General features: G+C 58.9%; 2 protein-coding genes across 3 annotated transcripts; both read left to right on the top strand.

Annotated features, from left to right (window-relative positions):
- The first annotated feature begins 257 nt into the window (after positions 1 to 257).
- C1H4orf48 (chromosome 1 C4orf48 homolog) lies at positions 258 to 1809 on the top strand. 2 transcript variants are annotated; one of them, XM_038317102.1, is made up of 4 exons: positions 258 to 340; positions 535 to 684; positions 861 to 949; positions 1698 to 1809. In XM_038317102.1, the coding sequence occupies exons 2-4, from the start codon at positions 561 to 563 to the stop codon at positions 1761 to 1763; spliced, it is 279 nt and encodes a 92-aa protein (XP_038173030.1). In that variant the 5' UTR covers positions 258 to 340; positions 535 to 560; the 3' UTR covers positions 1764 to 1809. The 2 variants fall into 2 exon arrangements, with proteins under 2 accessions (XP_038173030.1, XP_038173036.1); XM_038317108.1 differs by having other exon boundaries at positions 294 to 415.
- Positions 1810 to 8023: 6214 nt separating this feature from the next.
- Nat8l (N-acetyltransferase 8 like) lies at positions 8024 to 12145 on the top strand. The gene is made up of 3 exons (XM_038317740.1): positions 8024 to 8390; positions 9530 to 9694; positions 11778 to 12145. The coding sequence occupies exons 1-3, from the start codon at positions 8024 to 8026 to the stop codon at positions 12143 to 12145; spliced, it is 900 nt and encodes a 299-aa protein (XP_038173668.1).
- Positions 12146 to 12361: the final 216 nt, after the last annotated feature.

The raw sequence follows: 12361 nt of genomic DNA, 5'->3' as shown, positions 1-12361 counted from the left end.
CTGGTTCCCACGCTAGTCTCCCACACGCGTGGGTCCCGGAAAGCGGGAAATCAAATTCGTCGGCGACCAGCACGGAGCCTGCGGCCATAATGGGGAGGTCGCGGTAGGCGCCCTGCTACCCGGTTCCCGTGTCCTCCGCTGCGCTCCTGCGCTAATAAGCTTCGCGCAGAGTGGAAGCAGCCTGCGCCAGGCGCGCGCGGCCGCGGTGTTTCCCTGACGACGACGTCCGGGACCCGGGTGGGGTCGACTTAGGCGCATGCGCGCGCGTGCGGGTCGCGTTGCGTCCTCCGTCCTCCTTTCCGAGTCGCCCGCGCTGCTGTTCGCGGTTCTGTGAACCGCGGTAAGAGCGAGGTGGGGTCCGCGAGGCCCGGGGAAGGGTGGGACCGGGCTAAGCGTACCCGAGTTCGCAGGACACGTGAGTGGGACTGGGCTGTGGGTCGCGAGCCGGGGGTGGGCGGGGCCGGTGTCATCGCCCGTGGACCCGATCGGGTGCAGCCTGGTGCGCGGCGTCACTGACTGCGCTGCTCGCTGCAGGGCGGCCCCGGGCTCCCTCCTCGGCCATGGCCCCCGCGCCCAGGTTCTTGCTGTCGCCGCCGACTTTGCTGCTGTTGCTGTTGCTGCTGAGCCTGGCACTGCTAGGCGCCCGCGCCGAGTCAGCCGCCGGGAGCGCTGTCCCTGCGCAGAGTAGGTGCCGGAGGAGGGGGCGTGCGGGAGGCGTCTTTGTTTCCTGCGCGGGTCACTTCTTGGGTGGGAACTGGAGGGCCGGCTACAGGGATTGGTACGCCGCTGGGGGCTCGGCTGGGACCTGGCAGGGGCTCGGTGTGTCCACCCTCACGTGATGCTGACCCCCGACCCTGCAGGCCGTCCGTGTGTGGATTGCCACGCGTTTGAATTCATGCAGCGCGCCCTTCAGGACTTACGGAAAACGGCCTACAGCCTGGACGCGCGGGTGAGTACACAAAGCCAGGGAGGGCTGGCTTTGGCTTGTAAGCATCCCAAGACATAGCCACTCTAGGGATCTGGGAGCAGATCTCACCTGGAAACGCCCCCACGCCCAGCGCTCTGTCTAACCTCCGCCGAGGCCTCAGGGCACTCTGTGGACTTGTGGTAGAGAGTGTGTGTATTCCATGGCTGTGTACTAAACTCGGATCTCCCGTGAGAAAGGAGCCCAGAGTAGGAAGAAGAAACTGAGGCTGGGCATAGAGGATATGGAGTGTGAGGAATGGAAAGCTAGGTAGGACCAGAGATCTGGGTGTGTGTCCTGGAGTCTTAGGTCCTCACGGGTTGGGTGAAGGGAGTTGACTTCTGTAAAGAAAATTCTTGGAAGTAGGAGGAAGGAAAGGCCCTTTCTGGGCTAGCCCTTTCGGGATAGTCAGGGGCACAGTCCCAACGCTGGGGTCTCTCCCCACTTTCCAGTGAGGCCTCTACTCTTGTGGATTGTGAAGAGGGGGTGCATGATGGAGGAGCTTTGGGTGATGGGTGTGAGTTGAAGACTGGAGTGGGGATGGGTGTAAGGAGGGACCCCAGCATCGACAGCTGCTCTGAAGGGAATGGGGGTGATAAGGCACCTAAGGGGCAAGATGAGGAGGTCTGAAGCCCCAGCAGGGTACGAGGGTGAAAGTGAAGAAGCCAGGAAGGCCCGGGTAGGTGTCCATTAAGAACTCTGTCCAACCCTCATGCTTCTGGTTCCTTTGCAGACGGAGACCCTTCTGCTGCAGGCTGAGCGCCGGGCTCTGTGTGCCTGCTGGCCGGCTGGACGCTGAAGATCCTCGGCCAGTGATGTTCCCTGTCAATAAATGCCTGCTAGCATACCTGTGTCCCGTGTCCCTGCTCTGGCCATCAGAGCCACTCATATTGCCCTGTTGTAACCCTCTCTGGGTCTTGGTTTCCCTGTCACAGGTGGTAGGGCACTGTCCCCCAGCAGCACCTGTGCCAAGGGCCCTACTGACATTGTCACTGTAGTGAGTGAGACTTCTCAGGCCTGTGCCAGCCAGCCCGCCCTTGTTTGCAGGCCAGGGGATCTTGATAATCCCCCCCTCCAGTTCCCCAGGCTCTGTACTACGGTGGGCATGGCTCTCTGGAAGCTGAGCTCTAGGTCCCTAACCCGGGGCTTCTGGAGAAGGGAGCAGCAGTGGGCAGCAGGCAGTGGGTAAACGCCCTTTCCAGGAGTGGGCGCTGGGATGGGTCCATCTTCACACTTGCACTTGGCCCCTGGGTACCAAGGACTTCTGGATGGGAGTTAGTGGCCCCTCTTAAATCTGCACACGCACGCTAAATGCTTAGCAGGCAAAGATCAGGCAAAGTGAGTATAGCTCTCTACTTTTATTGCAAACTTTGTGCAAAGGTTGTTTTGTTTGTTTTGTTTTTCTGAGGGTTTCTCTGTAGCTTTGGAGCCTGTCCTGGAACTCGCTCTGTAGACCAGGCCAGCCTTGAACACACAGAGATTTGCCTGCCTCTGCCTCCTGAGTACTGGGATTAAAGGTGTGTGCCACCAAAGGTTCTTCCCCCACCCTTGGACTGAGGCTGAGTGACTGCCTCACCCTAGGCACAGCACTGGTTTATCTGGGTGTTGGTTCCTTGATTAGCACCCCACCCCTCCATGGAGGGTGTTGGAGGAGAGCTGAGACCACAGTCCAGGGGTGCTGCACCAACCGGGTCTCTGGGTTCTCCCTGAGCAGAGGAGGTAGAAGTATACTCTGTCCCATTGGTTGCTCTCACCCCTGGCCATTCCTAGTTGTAGCAGAGGCCAGAAGTGTAACCTTGTTCTAGGTGCAGGTTGCCAGATTTAGCAAGTCAGATAAACACTTTTTTTAAGTACCCTTTATACAACGTTTGTGGGATGTACTTACACTAAAACTATTGTTTACCCTAAATTCAAGATTAACTGTCCTGTATTTTATGGAGGCTATTAGCCCTTGATACAAATAGCCAAGAAAGGATGGTGTAGGGTCCCCTTTGGGGACATGCCTATGGGACCAAGTAGGGGTATCGGCCAGGAAGGTGGGATGGAGGGGTCTGGATGTTGATAGGCATGATCTAGCCTGTCCTTCAGGAGTCTGGGGGCTGCAGGAAGCAAGGGAAGGGAAGAGTAGAGGCAGCTTGGCAGGTGAGTATCCTGGGAGCTTTGTGGTATCTTTAAAATGCACATACACACATGCATGGGCACAGAAGACAATTGGGGAGTTAGCTGTCTCCTTCCACTGTGGGTTCCAGGGATTGAACTCGGTTTGGTAGGCTTGCCTTGCAGGCGCTTTTAGCCACTGAGATCTCTCTCTGGCCTTCACGGTTTTGAGCCAGCAGAATCTAGGTCTGTGTGAACAGGGCGCTTATGGTTGCTAGAACCTCTATATGACTGTGGAAGCCAATACGGGCCCTTGGGGAAATGGCCGCACCCACCATGGAGAACAGCTGGACAGAGTGGCTGGATTCCAGATGACTTGAAAACAGAAGTCGGGCATAGTGACACATGACACACAACCTTAGTCCTGGCACTCTGGAGGGAGAGGTAGGCAGATCTCTGGGTTTAAGGTCAGCTTGGTCTACATAGAGGACAGCCAGGGCTACACAGGAAAACCCTGTCCCAAAAAAGAAAAGAGTGAATGAGAAGAAAACAGCCGGGAGGATTTGGGATGGGGCAGGTCACTGCAGCTGTAAGGCTATAGCTGGACAAGCACCAGGGAAAGAAGGTTGAGTTCCCTGTGCCTGAGTGTGGACGGAGAGAGGAGCAGAGAAGACAAATACGGTGAGGGAGCTCAGAGTAGGAGGAGCCGCCATAAAGCGGGAAGAAGGGGACCTCACGCTGCTGAGGTTAGCAAATAGCAAGACTACCAACAGATTTGGCATTGTTGGGCACTGGTGATCTTGAGCAAAGATAGTCCGTGAGTGAGCTTGTCTTGGGTTTCTGAGAAGGAGCAGAGATGGAGGGGTCAACAGCACAGACATCTGGCAACTTTAGACTTTCATAAGGCCAATGGCCTTTGCACTGTCTTGGAGCTCCGGTGCGTGCAGCTTTCCTGTTTGTCATTGGCTCAATATGGCATTTGGAATGACTAAACATAGCTCAGCATATGGCCAAGCACATAGCATGCATTTTCTTTAAGATACCTTTCATTCTCCTGGATTTAGTGTTGGACTAACTGACCCTTGTTGCCTGCTTATGTCCAGCACTGAGCCCAAGGCATGGGCACAGGACATCTTGTATTTGCCTGGATTTCTGTTCCTGATCCCAGACAGTTGTGCATCCCCACGCTGGCTGCCCTCTCGGGAGGCAGTCCGGAGTGAATGTGTGGAGTTTGTGTGTGAGTGTTGATAATGATTCGTGGACGTGTGTAAGCCTAGCAGCTGCAGCCTGAAACTTACGACCTGCAGACAGCTCCGACAGGGACTCACTACCCCTGTGCTGTACCTAATAAACACGCCGAGGTTCCCGGTTCCAGTGCAAGTGACAAATGACCCCACCTGATCCAGCTTTACTGGCCTCCATTTTCTTGCTACTCCCTAGCTAGCTTCTGCGACCCAAGTCACCGGTTATAACACCTCTTCTGGCAGAGTCACCCCTTTCTAGGTTTCAGGCTTTCCATTCTTTGTGGCCTGTGTAGAAAGGTGTTCAGGAAGGAAACTCTGTCTGCAAATAATTCTGTTGACATATTCCATCTGTAATGTCACCCCCCTCAAAGGCTTTGCATGCACTGTTGCTGTCCTAAGCTACCCTCTTGGCTTCTGTGACCTGCTTCACAATTCAGCCCTTATCACCCCTCCTTTTCTTGGGGGGGGCAGGGCCTCATGTTGCTCTGGCTGTTCACCTCCTTGTTGGGTAGTTAAGGACACCCTCAAACTCCTGATCTTTCTCTCTTCACCTCTCAAGTGCTGGGAGCCACTATACCTGCCTCCCCCTCCTTTTGGTAGAGTTGGCTCATAAAGGATACTAGACTATTTTCTTTTTCTCCTTTGTTTTGTTTGTTTTTTTGAGACAGGGCTTATCTGTGTAGCCTTGGCTGCCCTGTAACTTGTTCTGTAGACCAGGCTGGCCTTGTACTCACAGAGAGAGAGATCCACCTGCCTCTGCCTCCTGAATGCTGGGATTAGAGGCAGGTGCCACCCACTGCCCCGTTTAGATTAGCATATGCCCTCACCCTAGCGCATGGCTGAGTGTGATTGAATTGGCCAGGCTCAACACAGTGTGGAGACTCTCAGTCTACATTTAGAAGGATGCTTGGCGGGGTAGGTATGGTTGTCTAAGTATGTTCACTTGGCTGCTGCAGTGATGCCATGTGGCTCTGGAGAGGTGAGTTCTGGGCTGGCTTTCCTAAGAGGCCACCCCTGAGGTTGTGTGGAGCCCGTTTTACAGTCAGCGTGCTAGGCAGGTTGAGTCTGGGACTCCAGGACCTCTGACCTCGAGACATTATCGCAGAATTCCCATTTGGTGACATCTGTTAGTGGCATGCTGGGCTTGGGCTTGTTTTTCTTCTGTTTTTTTTTTTCTTCTACTCTCTTAAGGCTTCTGTCCTCCCCCCAGTCCTCAGCAGCTTATTCCAGGGCCATTTTCCAGGACTACCGGGGCTGTGTGTCTTTCCACTGCCTGGCTCATCCTCTCCCCACATAGACCCTGGGGTAGCCATGCCAGGCAAGGATAAGTTATCTGTCCCCAACATCATTAGAGGACACACCCTCGGTGGAGGGTGGCCCAATTAAGGAAACATCCCTACCCGCGAATGTTGAGGTGTAGGGGCTCAGGATGCCCGCCCCCACTTCTGTCTCTGAAATTTGGGCAGAGGTCTTCAACCCTGTCTAGCTGTAGGCAGGCGCTTCTGGGCTCCTGGCAGGATTATTCAGCAGCAGGGCGTGAGGAAGTCAGTTTGTGTCTCCAGAGTCTTCCTGGAGACCCAGGCAGGGGAGTGTGTAGGGAGTTCAGGAGAGGTAGTGGCTCCAGGCTGGGTCTTTATCAGAAATGCCTTGATGCCACCCGGGAATGCCCTAAGGGACACCGGCAGAGGGCGCCCCACGACAGAGAGGAGAAACCAGGCTAACGAGGGCCACTGACTGCCCCGCTGTCTGTGCAACCCAAAGTCTTTGGGTCTCCAAGCCCTTCTAAATGGCTGGACCCCAATCCTGGCCCCTCTACACTTCCAGACGGTTAGGATGTGTTCTAGTTGGTGGCAGCGCAGGCCTCCACCATGGCCACCGGGGATGGAGTGTGCACATGGTTAAAGGAGGATTGGAGCACCGAAGGGCGTAGTCAGGCCGACCAGCGGACGGGACCTCTGCTGAACAGGAAGGGCTATCAAGGTCGCGTTGATGCGAGCGAGCCTTGGCCCCTTGGCCTGGCGGTGTAGAACAACAAAGGAGAAGCTCGGTTCGAGGTTTGGGATGAGTCCCTACAGAGGCTAGACTATTTTGTTACCTCTAAGGCTTCAGCGTCCCCAGTGACCCTCAAGCCTAGGGTCTTAAGTCAGACCTACTTGGCTTCACCTAATTTCTCCTCGATGCCCAGTCTCCTCTTCTCCCAGCACCCACCTCCACCGTGCCTGAACCCCCTCACAGGCCGGCACAGTTCCTGCACACCACCCAGCCAAACTCAGGACCCAGAAGAGGCCAGTGTGGCTGGTCAGGGGTCTCAGCCTGTTCAGGTACCATCAGTGAGTTCCTATGAAATTTCTAGACTTAGCTTCAGGGCTCTGGAAGGTCACAGTCAGGACCCAGATATAAACCCACTGAGGGAAATCCTCCTTAGCCTGTCCCTCTCCTCCCCAGCACTCTTGTGCTGAGGACCCTGGGTGGTGGATTCTCCACACCCTGCTCCCAGGTTCTGGTTGCGGGCCAGACCCCTCCAGAATCTAAGTGATCTCAGCCACTTTGCTGGCTCTAACTCTGGTGCGGTACGACGGAGACGAGGGTTCTCAGCCTGAAAGACGTCAGGGTCTCCGCGATCATGTGAGCGAATTCGGCTTTGGGGGGTGCCCAACCCTGTGACCCAGGAAAGAGAATATGCCACTACGCGCTCCCCAACCTCGATACTAGATCCCACCTCATGCGTGCTTAGTCTGCTGCGTCTGCACGTCTTGCTCTTGGGGACCACGAGACGCGGTTCAGAGGCTAGCCCCCGCTGCACCTGCACCAAGGCCACGGGGCGCATGCGCGGGCCGCGGAAGGCGGGGGCCGAGCCGGGAGGGGTCCAGCAATCCTGCTTGCCTGCTGCCGGGAGCGGTCGGGTGTCAGGAGTAGGGTGGGGTGCGGCCCTGCGTCAAGAGGCGCGAGTATCATACCCCACTTCAACCTCGTCCTCACTGCCTCAGTCCGTTCGGCCCCGACCACAGGCTCGCAGGGCATCAGCCAGGGGAGCACGATGCCCCTCCCGAGGACTTCGGCCGGGCATCGCGTTCAGACAAAGGGGTGGGAGATGGAGACACTTCCGTGACTGCTGCCAGCGGCCGCGGAGGAGGAGGACGCGTTGCTGCAGGCACGGAGGCCCGAGCGCAGCGGCAGCTTTGCGGGTGCTCAGGGGCGGGGTGGGAGGCGTCCATCACTCGCTGTCCTACGGGCGAGCTTCAAGCCCCCCCACGCAGCGCCTCTCCGAGCGCCCCATCCTCGCTGCCGCTCGCCCGCGCGCTCACTGAGGACCACTGGCCTAGCCGATTTCTCGCACTCTCGTCGCCCGGCCCCACCGTGCTCCCGCGGTCCGCCCGCCTCGCAGCCCAAGTGTGCCATCGGGCGGGCGCGGAGGCGGCGTCAGCTCCCACCCCCGAGATCACATGGTGACCCTCGGCAGCCAATGCAGTGGACGCTAGGACCCTGCGGGACCCCGGGCGCCTCGACTGCACCGGCGCCGCTGCATTATAAATACTTCTCCAAAATGCGGCGCAGCTCCCTGCGCGCGCCCCGGCCGCCCGCCACCTCCGCCCTGCGCCCCTGAGCTGCTGCTGCCGCCGCTGTCGCGGGTCCGAGGGCGCCGCGCCCTTGCCCTGGGCCCGGGCTCTGCCCGCCGCCGCCGGCCCGCGTCCCTGCGCTGCGCCGCCCGGCCGGGTGCATGCATTGTGGGCCTCCCGACATGGTCTGCGAGACGAAGATCGTGGCTGCGGAGGACCATGAGGCACTGCCGGGGGCCAAGAAGGACGCGCTGCTCGCCGCCGGCGGAGCCATGTGGCCCCCGCTACCCGCCGCGCCCGGCCCGGCCGTCGCGCCCCCACCCGCGCCAGGTCCCCAGCCCCACGGAGGCACGGGGGGCGCGGGGCCGCCGGAGGGGCGCGGCGTGTGCATCCGCGAGTTCCGCGCAGCCGAACAGGAGGCGGCGCGCCGCATCTTCTACGACGGCATCTTGGAGCGCATCCCCAACACGGCTTTCCGCGGCCTGCGGCAGCACCCGCGCACCCAGCTGCTCTACGCCCTGCTGGCGGGTCAGTGCGCCGCGGGGGGCGGGGGACCGGCGGGTCTGCCGCAGTCCCGGGCCGGGCCCGGCTCCAGCGGGTCCAGCGGACCCCTCCGGGGACCGTCGCGCTTGGCCCCGCCTTCTCCTGGGTCCCCATCTGGAAGCCCGGGTGCCGCGTCCGTCCGTGGGACCGGCGGGGAGGAGACCCGCTCGAACCCGCGGCGCAGTGCTGCGGGTTTACGGCCAAGACGCCTGGGCCGGGCGTGGGAACCGGTGCGGGCTGAGAGCAGGCGCTGCGGACCGGGAAGCACTGGGTCAGCAACTCAGTCCGCGGTGCCCGTTCTCCCCGTCGCGGGGCATCCCGGGTGGGGGCGGCGTGACAGGGCAGGTAGCGCTGCAGCTGCGGCCCGGCGCGACAACTATATATAATCTGCGGGCGGGGGAGGCCGCCTGAGGCTCAAGTGCTAATTTATGACGGGAAGACAGCCAGCTCCGCGGGGAGCCAGGGAGGCTGTTCGCCAGAGCCAGGGCCACAAGGAGGCTATCCTGTGCGGTCCTAAGCACACCCTTCCCCCCCCAACATTTAAGTCTTCCCATTCTGCGGATGAGGAGCTTGAGGCGACTCTCCCAAGGTCATTCAAGGGAGGCAACTTTTGCTCTAGTGCCTCTTCCTCCTCCACAACATAAATGAATCTGGAAGCGGTTTGGTGCTTGTCGCCTGACCCGTGGGCCTAGCGGACCCAGAAACTGCCCAGGGATGGCTCTGACTGCGTCCCTTCACACCCTGGCATGGGATGACCTGCTTGGTTAGGCAGTGCCCTGGTGTCTTTGTCCAGCTGTTTGACTTAGCACCAGGCTAGGTGGAGTAGGCAAGAACCCTCTTGGAAACTGGGGCGCCGAGGGCTGACCAGCACTGGCCTGGCTTTGGCTGTATTGTGGACCTTTGTTTCAGGTTGTGAAGGTAGCAGGTGTTTACGCCAGAGAGCTTGGAAGTGAGGAAGCGTAGAAAGGGACCGCGGCCATGACTGCTCCTACAGAGAGAAACAGTCCCTGGTGGGGCGCATCCCTAAGCACTGATTTACCAAGGTGGTTTGGACTCCCGGTGCTGTGGGGCCCACCCATGTCCTCTCTGCACCTGCCACCTCACCTGTGCCTCCTTGCCTGCAGCCCTCTGCTTTGCTGTGACCCGCTCACTGCTGCTGACGTGCCTGGTGCCAGCCGGGCTCCTGGCCCTGCGCTACTACTACAGCCGAAAGGTGATTCTGGCCTACCTGGAGTGTGCGCTGCACACGGACATGGCTGACATAGAGCAGTACTACATGAAGCCACCTGGTGAGTTCTGGAATTCCAGCCCTACCCGCCCCCTCCCTCTTCCCCTTCAGGTACTAGAGGGCTTGGCTGAGGGATCCTGATGTTCTGAATGACTGAGGCCTCTAGCTAAGTGCAGAGTCAGCTGGGGAGGCCAGAGCCAGTCCTTTCCTTGGTGGCCTGGCTCCACTGTGCCTGCTGACGGACACCTTTTCCTGGTACCTGCCTTGTGTATATATATGTGTTGCGGAGTTAAGTCCTGGCTGGATCCTGAGCCAGCCCAGAGTGCCTTGGGTGGAGGAAGCCTGTGTGTGACAGGAAAGGTTCCAGGGAGCAGAGTGGGAAGAGGTCCCAGCCTTATCCTTGGCATCCTGACCAGCGAACCTTCTAGTGAATCATAAGGAATTACCGAAGACCTAGGGCTTTCTGTAGAAAGAGGGGCTGCTCTCTCCCCCAAACAAGCCCTGAAGCAGGATAGGTCTTGAGAACCACAAGAGGGAGATGTTTGGGATGTGAGGGCTGAGGGTAGTGCTGGCCAGCAGGAGCTGGGTCTGTTAAGGGAAGGGCAGCCGCTCTGGCTCTGTCAGCTGTCGCTTTTGCCAGCTCCTCCCCAGCTGCCCTATCTTGTGCCTCAACCTCCTACCCAGCTAGCTGGCCTTGGTGCCTGCTGTTCTCCTTGGCCCTTCTCATGTTCAAGTGTAGCTTCCTGGCCTCTGCAGGGCCCTCAACCTGCCTGGCATTGCTTGGGAAGAGAAGGGGGGAAATGGCCGGAATGGGCTTGGGTAGATGTCATGGGTGCCGCCAGAGGTGCCTGTCGTGTGCTCTGTCTGAGCTTCAGTTACCCCAGGGGTTTGAGTGTGGCAGTCTTTGCTCACCCTTAGACATCTGCTGGGTTTACGGGACCCTACAAGAGCAAATGCTGGACAGCAGCTAATGGGGCTGTGTGGATTTATGAGTTCTCATGAAAACGGGGAACGAGTCCTGGGGGAGTGCCAGCGGTCAGTGCTGGAGGCTGTCCTGACCTCTGGTCTGGTTCAGGTGGGTGGGCGTTGGTAAGAGCGGGACTGGCCCATAGGGTCCCCTTCGGGTGGGGGAAGTCCCAGAGGCTCTGGCATGCAGGCTTTCTCTGCTGCGCTGGAGTGGGGCAGGCAGCACCCTCAGCTACAGAGCTCTGAGTCTCCACCCCCCCCCCCCGGGCCCCCAGGAGGTGAGAAGTGAAGGTGAGAAGTGCCTGCTGGGGACAGGTTACAGGCGTGGAGCCTTTGGGGGAAGTGTGGCCCTTTGAGGGCAGGCCAGGTCACCCACAGCACGGGAACTCTCTTGGCCAGTCAGACACTCTCCCCTGCTGTCCCTCAACCTTTGTCTTTCAAGAAAGGTCTCTGGGTATTTCCTTGACCATGGACCTCTGGTTCTGGACGGTGACTGGGTTCCCGGTGGCCTGTGCCCTTCAGCATCCTTCCCATCCCAACTTCTTATTCCCTCCTTTCCCCTCCTTGTAGAAGTGAGGCTGGGAGATACCTGGCTTGGTCATCAGGCTCCTTGTCCAGTCACTGGGGCTTGGAGGTGTCTATGGCGGTCTGTGATCTCTCACTGGTAGATCTAAAACATTCTTCTGGGTTCTCACTCAGTTCTATCCCTGCAAGGATTGTGGAGGAGGAGGATGGCGGGCCAGGGGCTGGGATTCTGAGTAGGTCAGCTGGAACTGAGGCCTTGACTCTGGTTTTTCAGGTGGTCTGGGGGTAGGAATTTGCTTCATCAAGGCCTGCCCGGCTCCTAGGCACCTCCAACTACTATTCTGGCCAGGACAGTACAGACTCCGGCCTGAGTGTTTGTGTCTGCCTGTGTTGTGGGATCCAGTCATACAAAGCTGGGCAGGTCAGCTGGACTAAGACCATTGGAGGTTTTTGTTGTGCAGGGGGTCTGGAGGAGGCAACTTACCTGCTTATCCTGAATTATGGCCGCCCGTGCTGTTCCAAAGAGCGGAAAGGAGGGCCAGGGCCCTGGATGATTGGGCATCATTGTAATACCCTGACTTGGTGCCCAGCAGGAATGGGCAGCCTCTTCAGCCTTCCCTGCAAAATGTCCCTAACTGTCCTGTCCTTCCTAGGATCCTGTTTCTGGGTGGCCGTGCTGGATGGCAATGTTGTGGGCATCGTGGCCGCTCGGGCCCACGAAGAGGACAATACGGTGGAGTTGCTCCGCATGTCCGTGGACTCACGTTTCCGCGGCAAAGGCATTGCCAAGGCTCTGGGCCGGAGGGTGCTGGAGTTTGCCATGCTGCACAACTACTCTGCAGTGGTACTGGGCACCACAGCCGTTAAGGTGGCCGCCCACAAGCTCTATGAGTCACTGGGCTTCAGACACATGGGCGCAACTGATCACTACGTGCTGCCTGGCATGACCCTCTCGCTGGCCGAGCGCCTCTTCTTCCAGGTCCGCTACCACCGCTACCGCCTGCAGCTACGCGAGGAGTGACTACCACCACCTGCCCACCACCCTGTCTGCCCCTGTTCACCTCTGCCCTCCTGCTCGCTGCCCAGTGCGGCCCTGCTTTCCAATGCTCACCTTGGCGTTAGTTTGGATTTTCCTTTTTCAGCATCACCTGGCTGGTTCTGGGGGACACAGGGCGTTGCTCCTCGGCAACTCTCTGGTGGGGTAGATTGTCTGCGGCCCCGGCCCTTGCCCCCCCAG

The sequence above is a fragment of the Arvicola amphibius genome, chromosome 1, assembly GCF_903992535.2.
Source record: "Arvicola amphibius chromosome 1, mArvAmp1.2, whole genome shotgun sequence".
Lineage (NCBI taxonomy): Eukaryota > Metazoa > Chordata > Mammalia > Rodentia > Cricetidae > Arvicola > Arvicola amphibius.
Note: the sequence above shows the minus strand (reverse complement) of the source record. Positions and strands in the feature narration are given on the sequence as shown.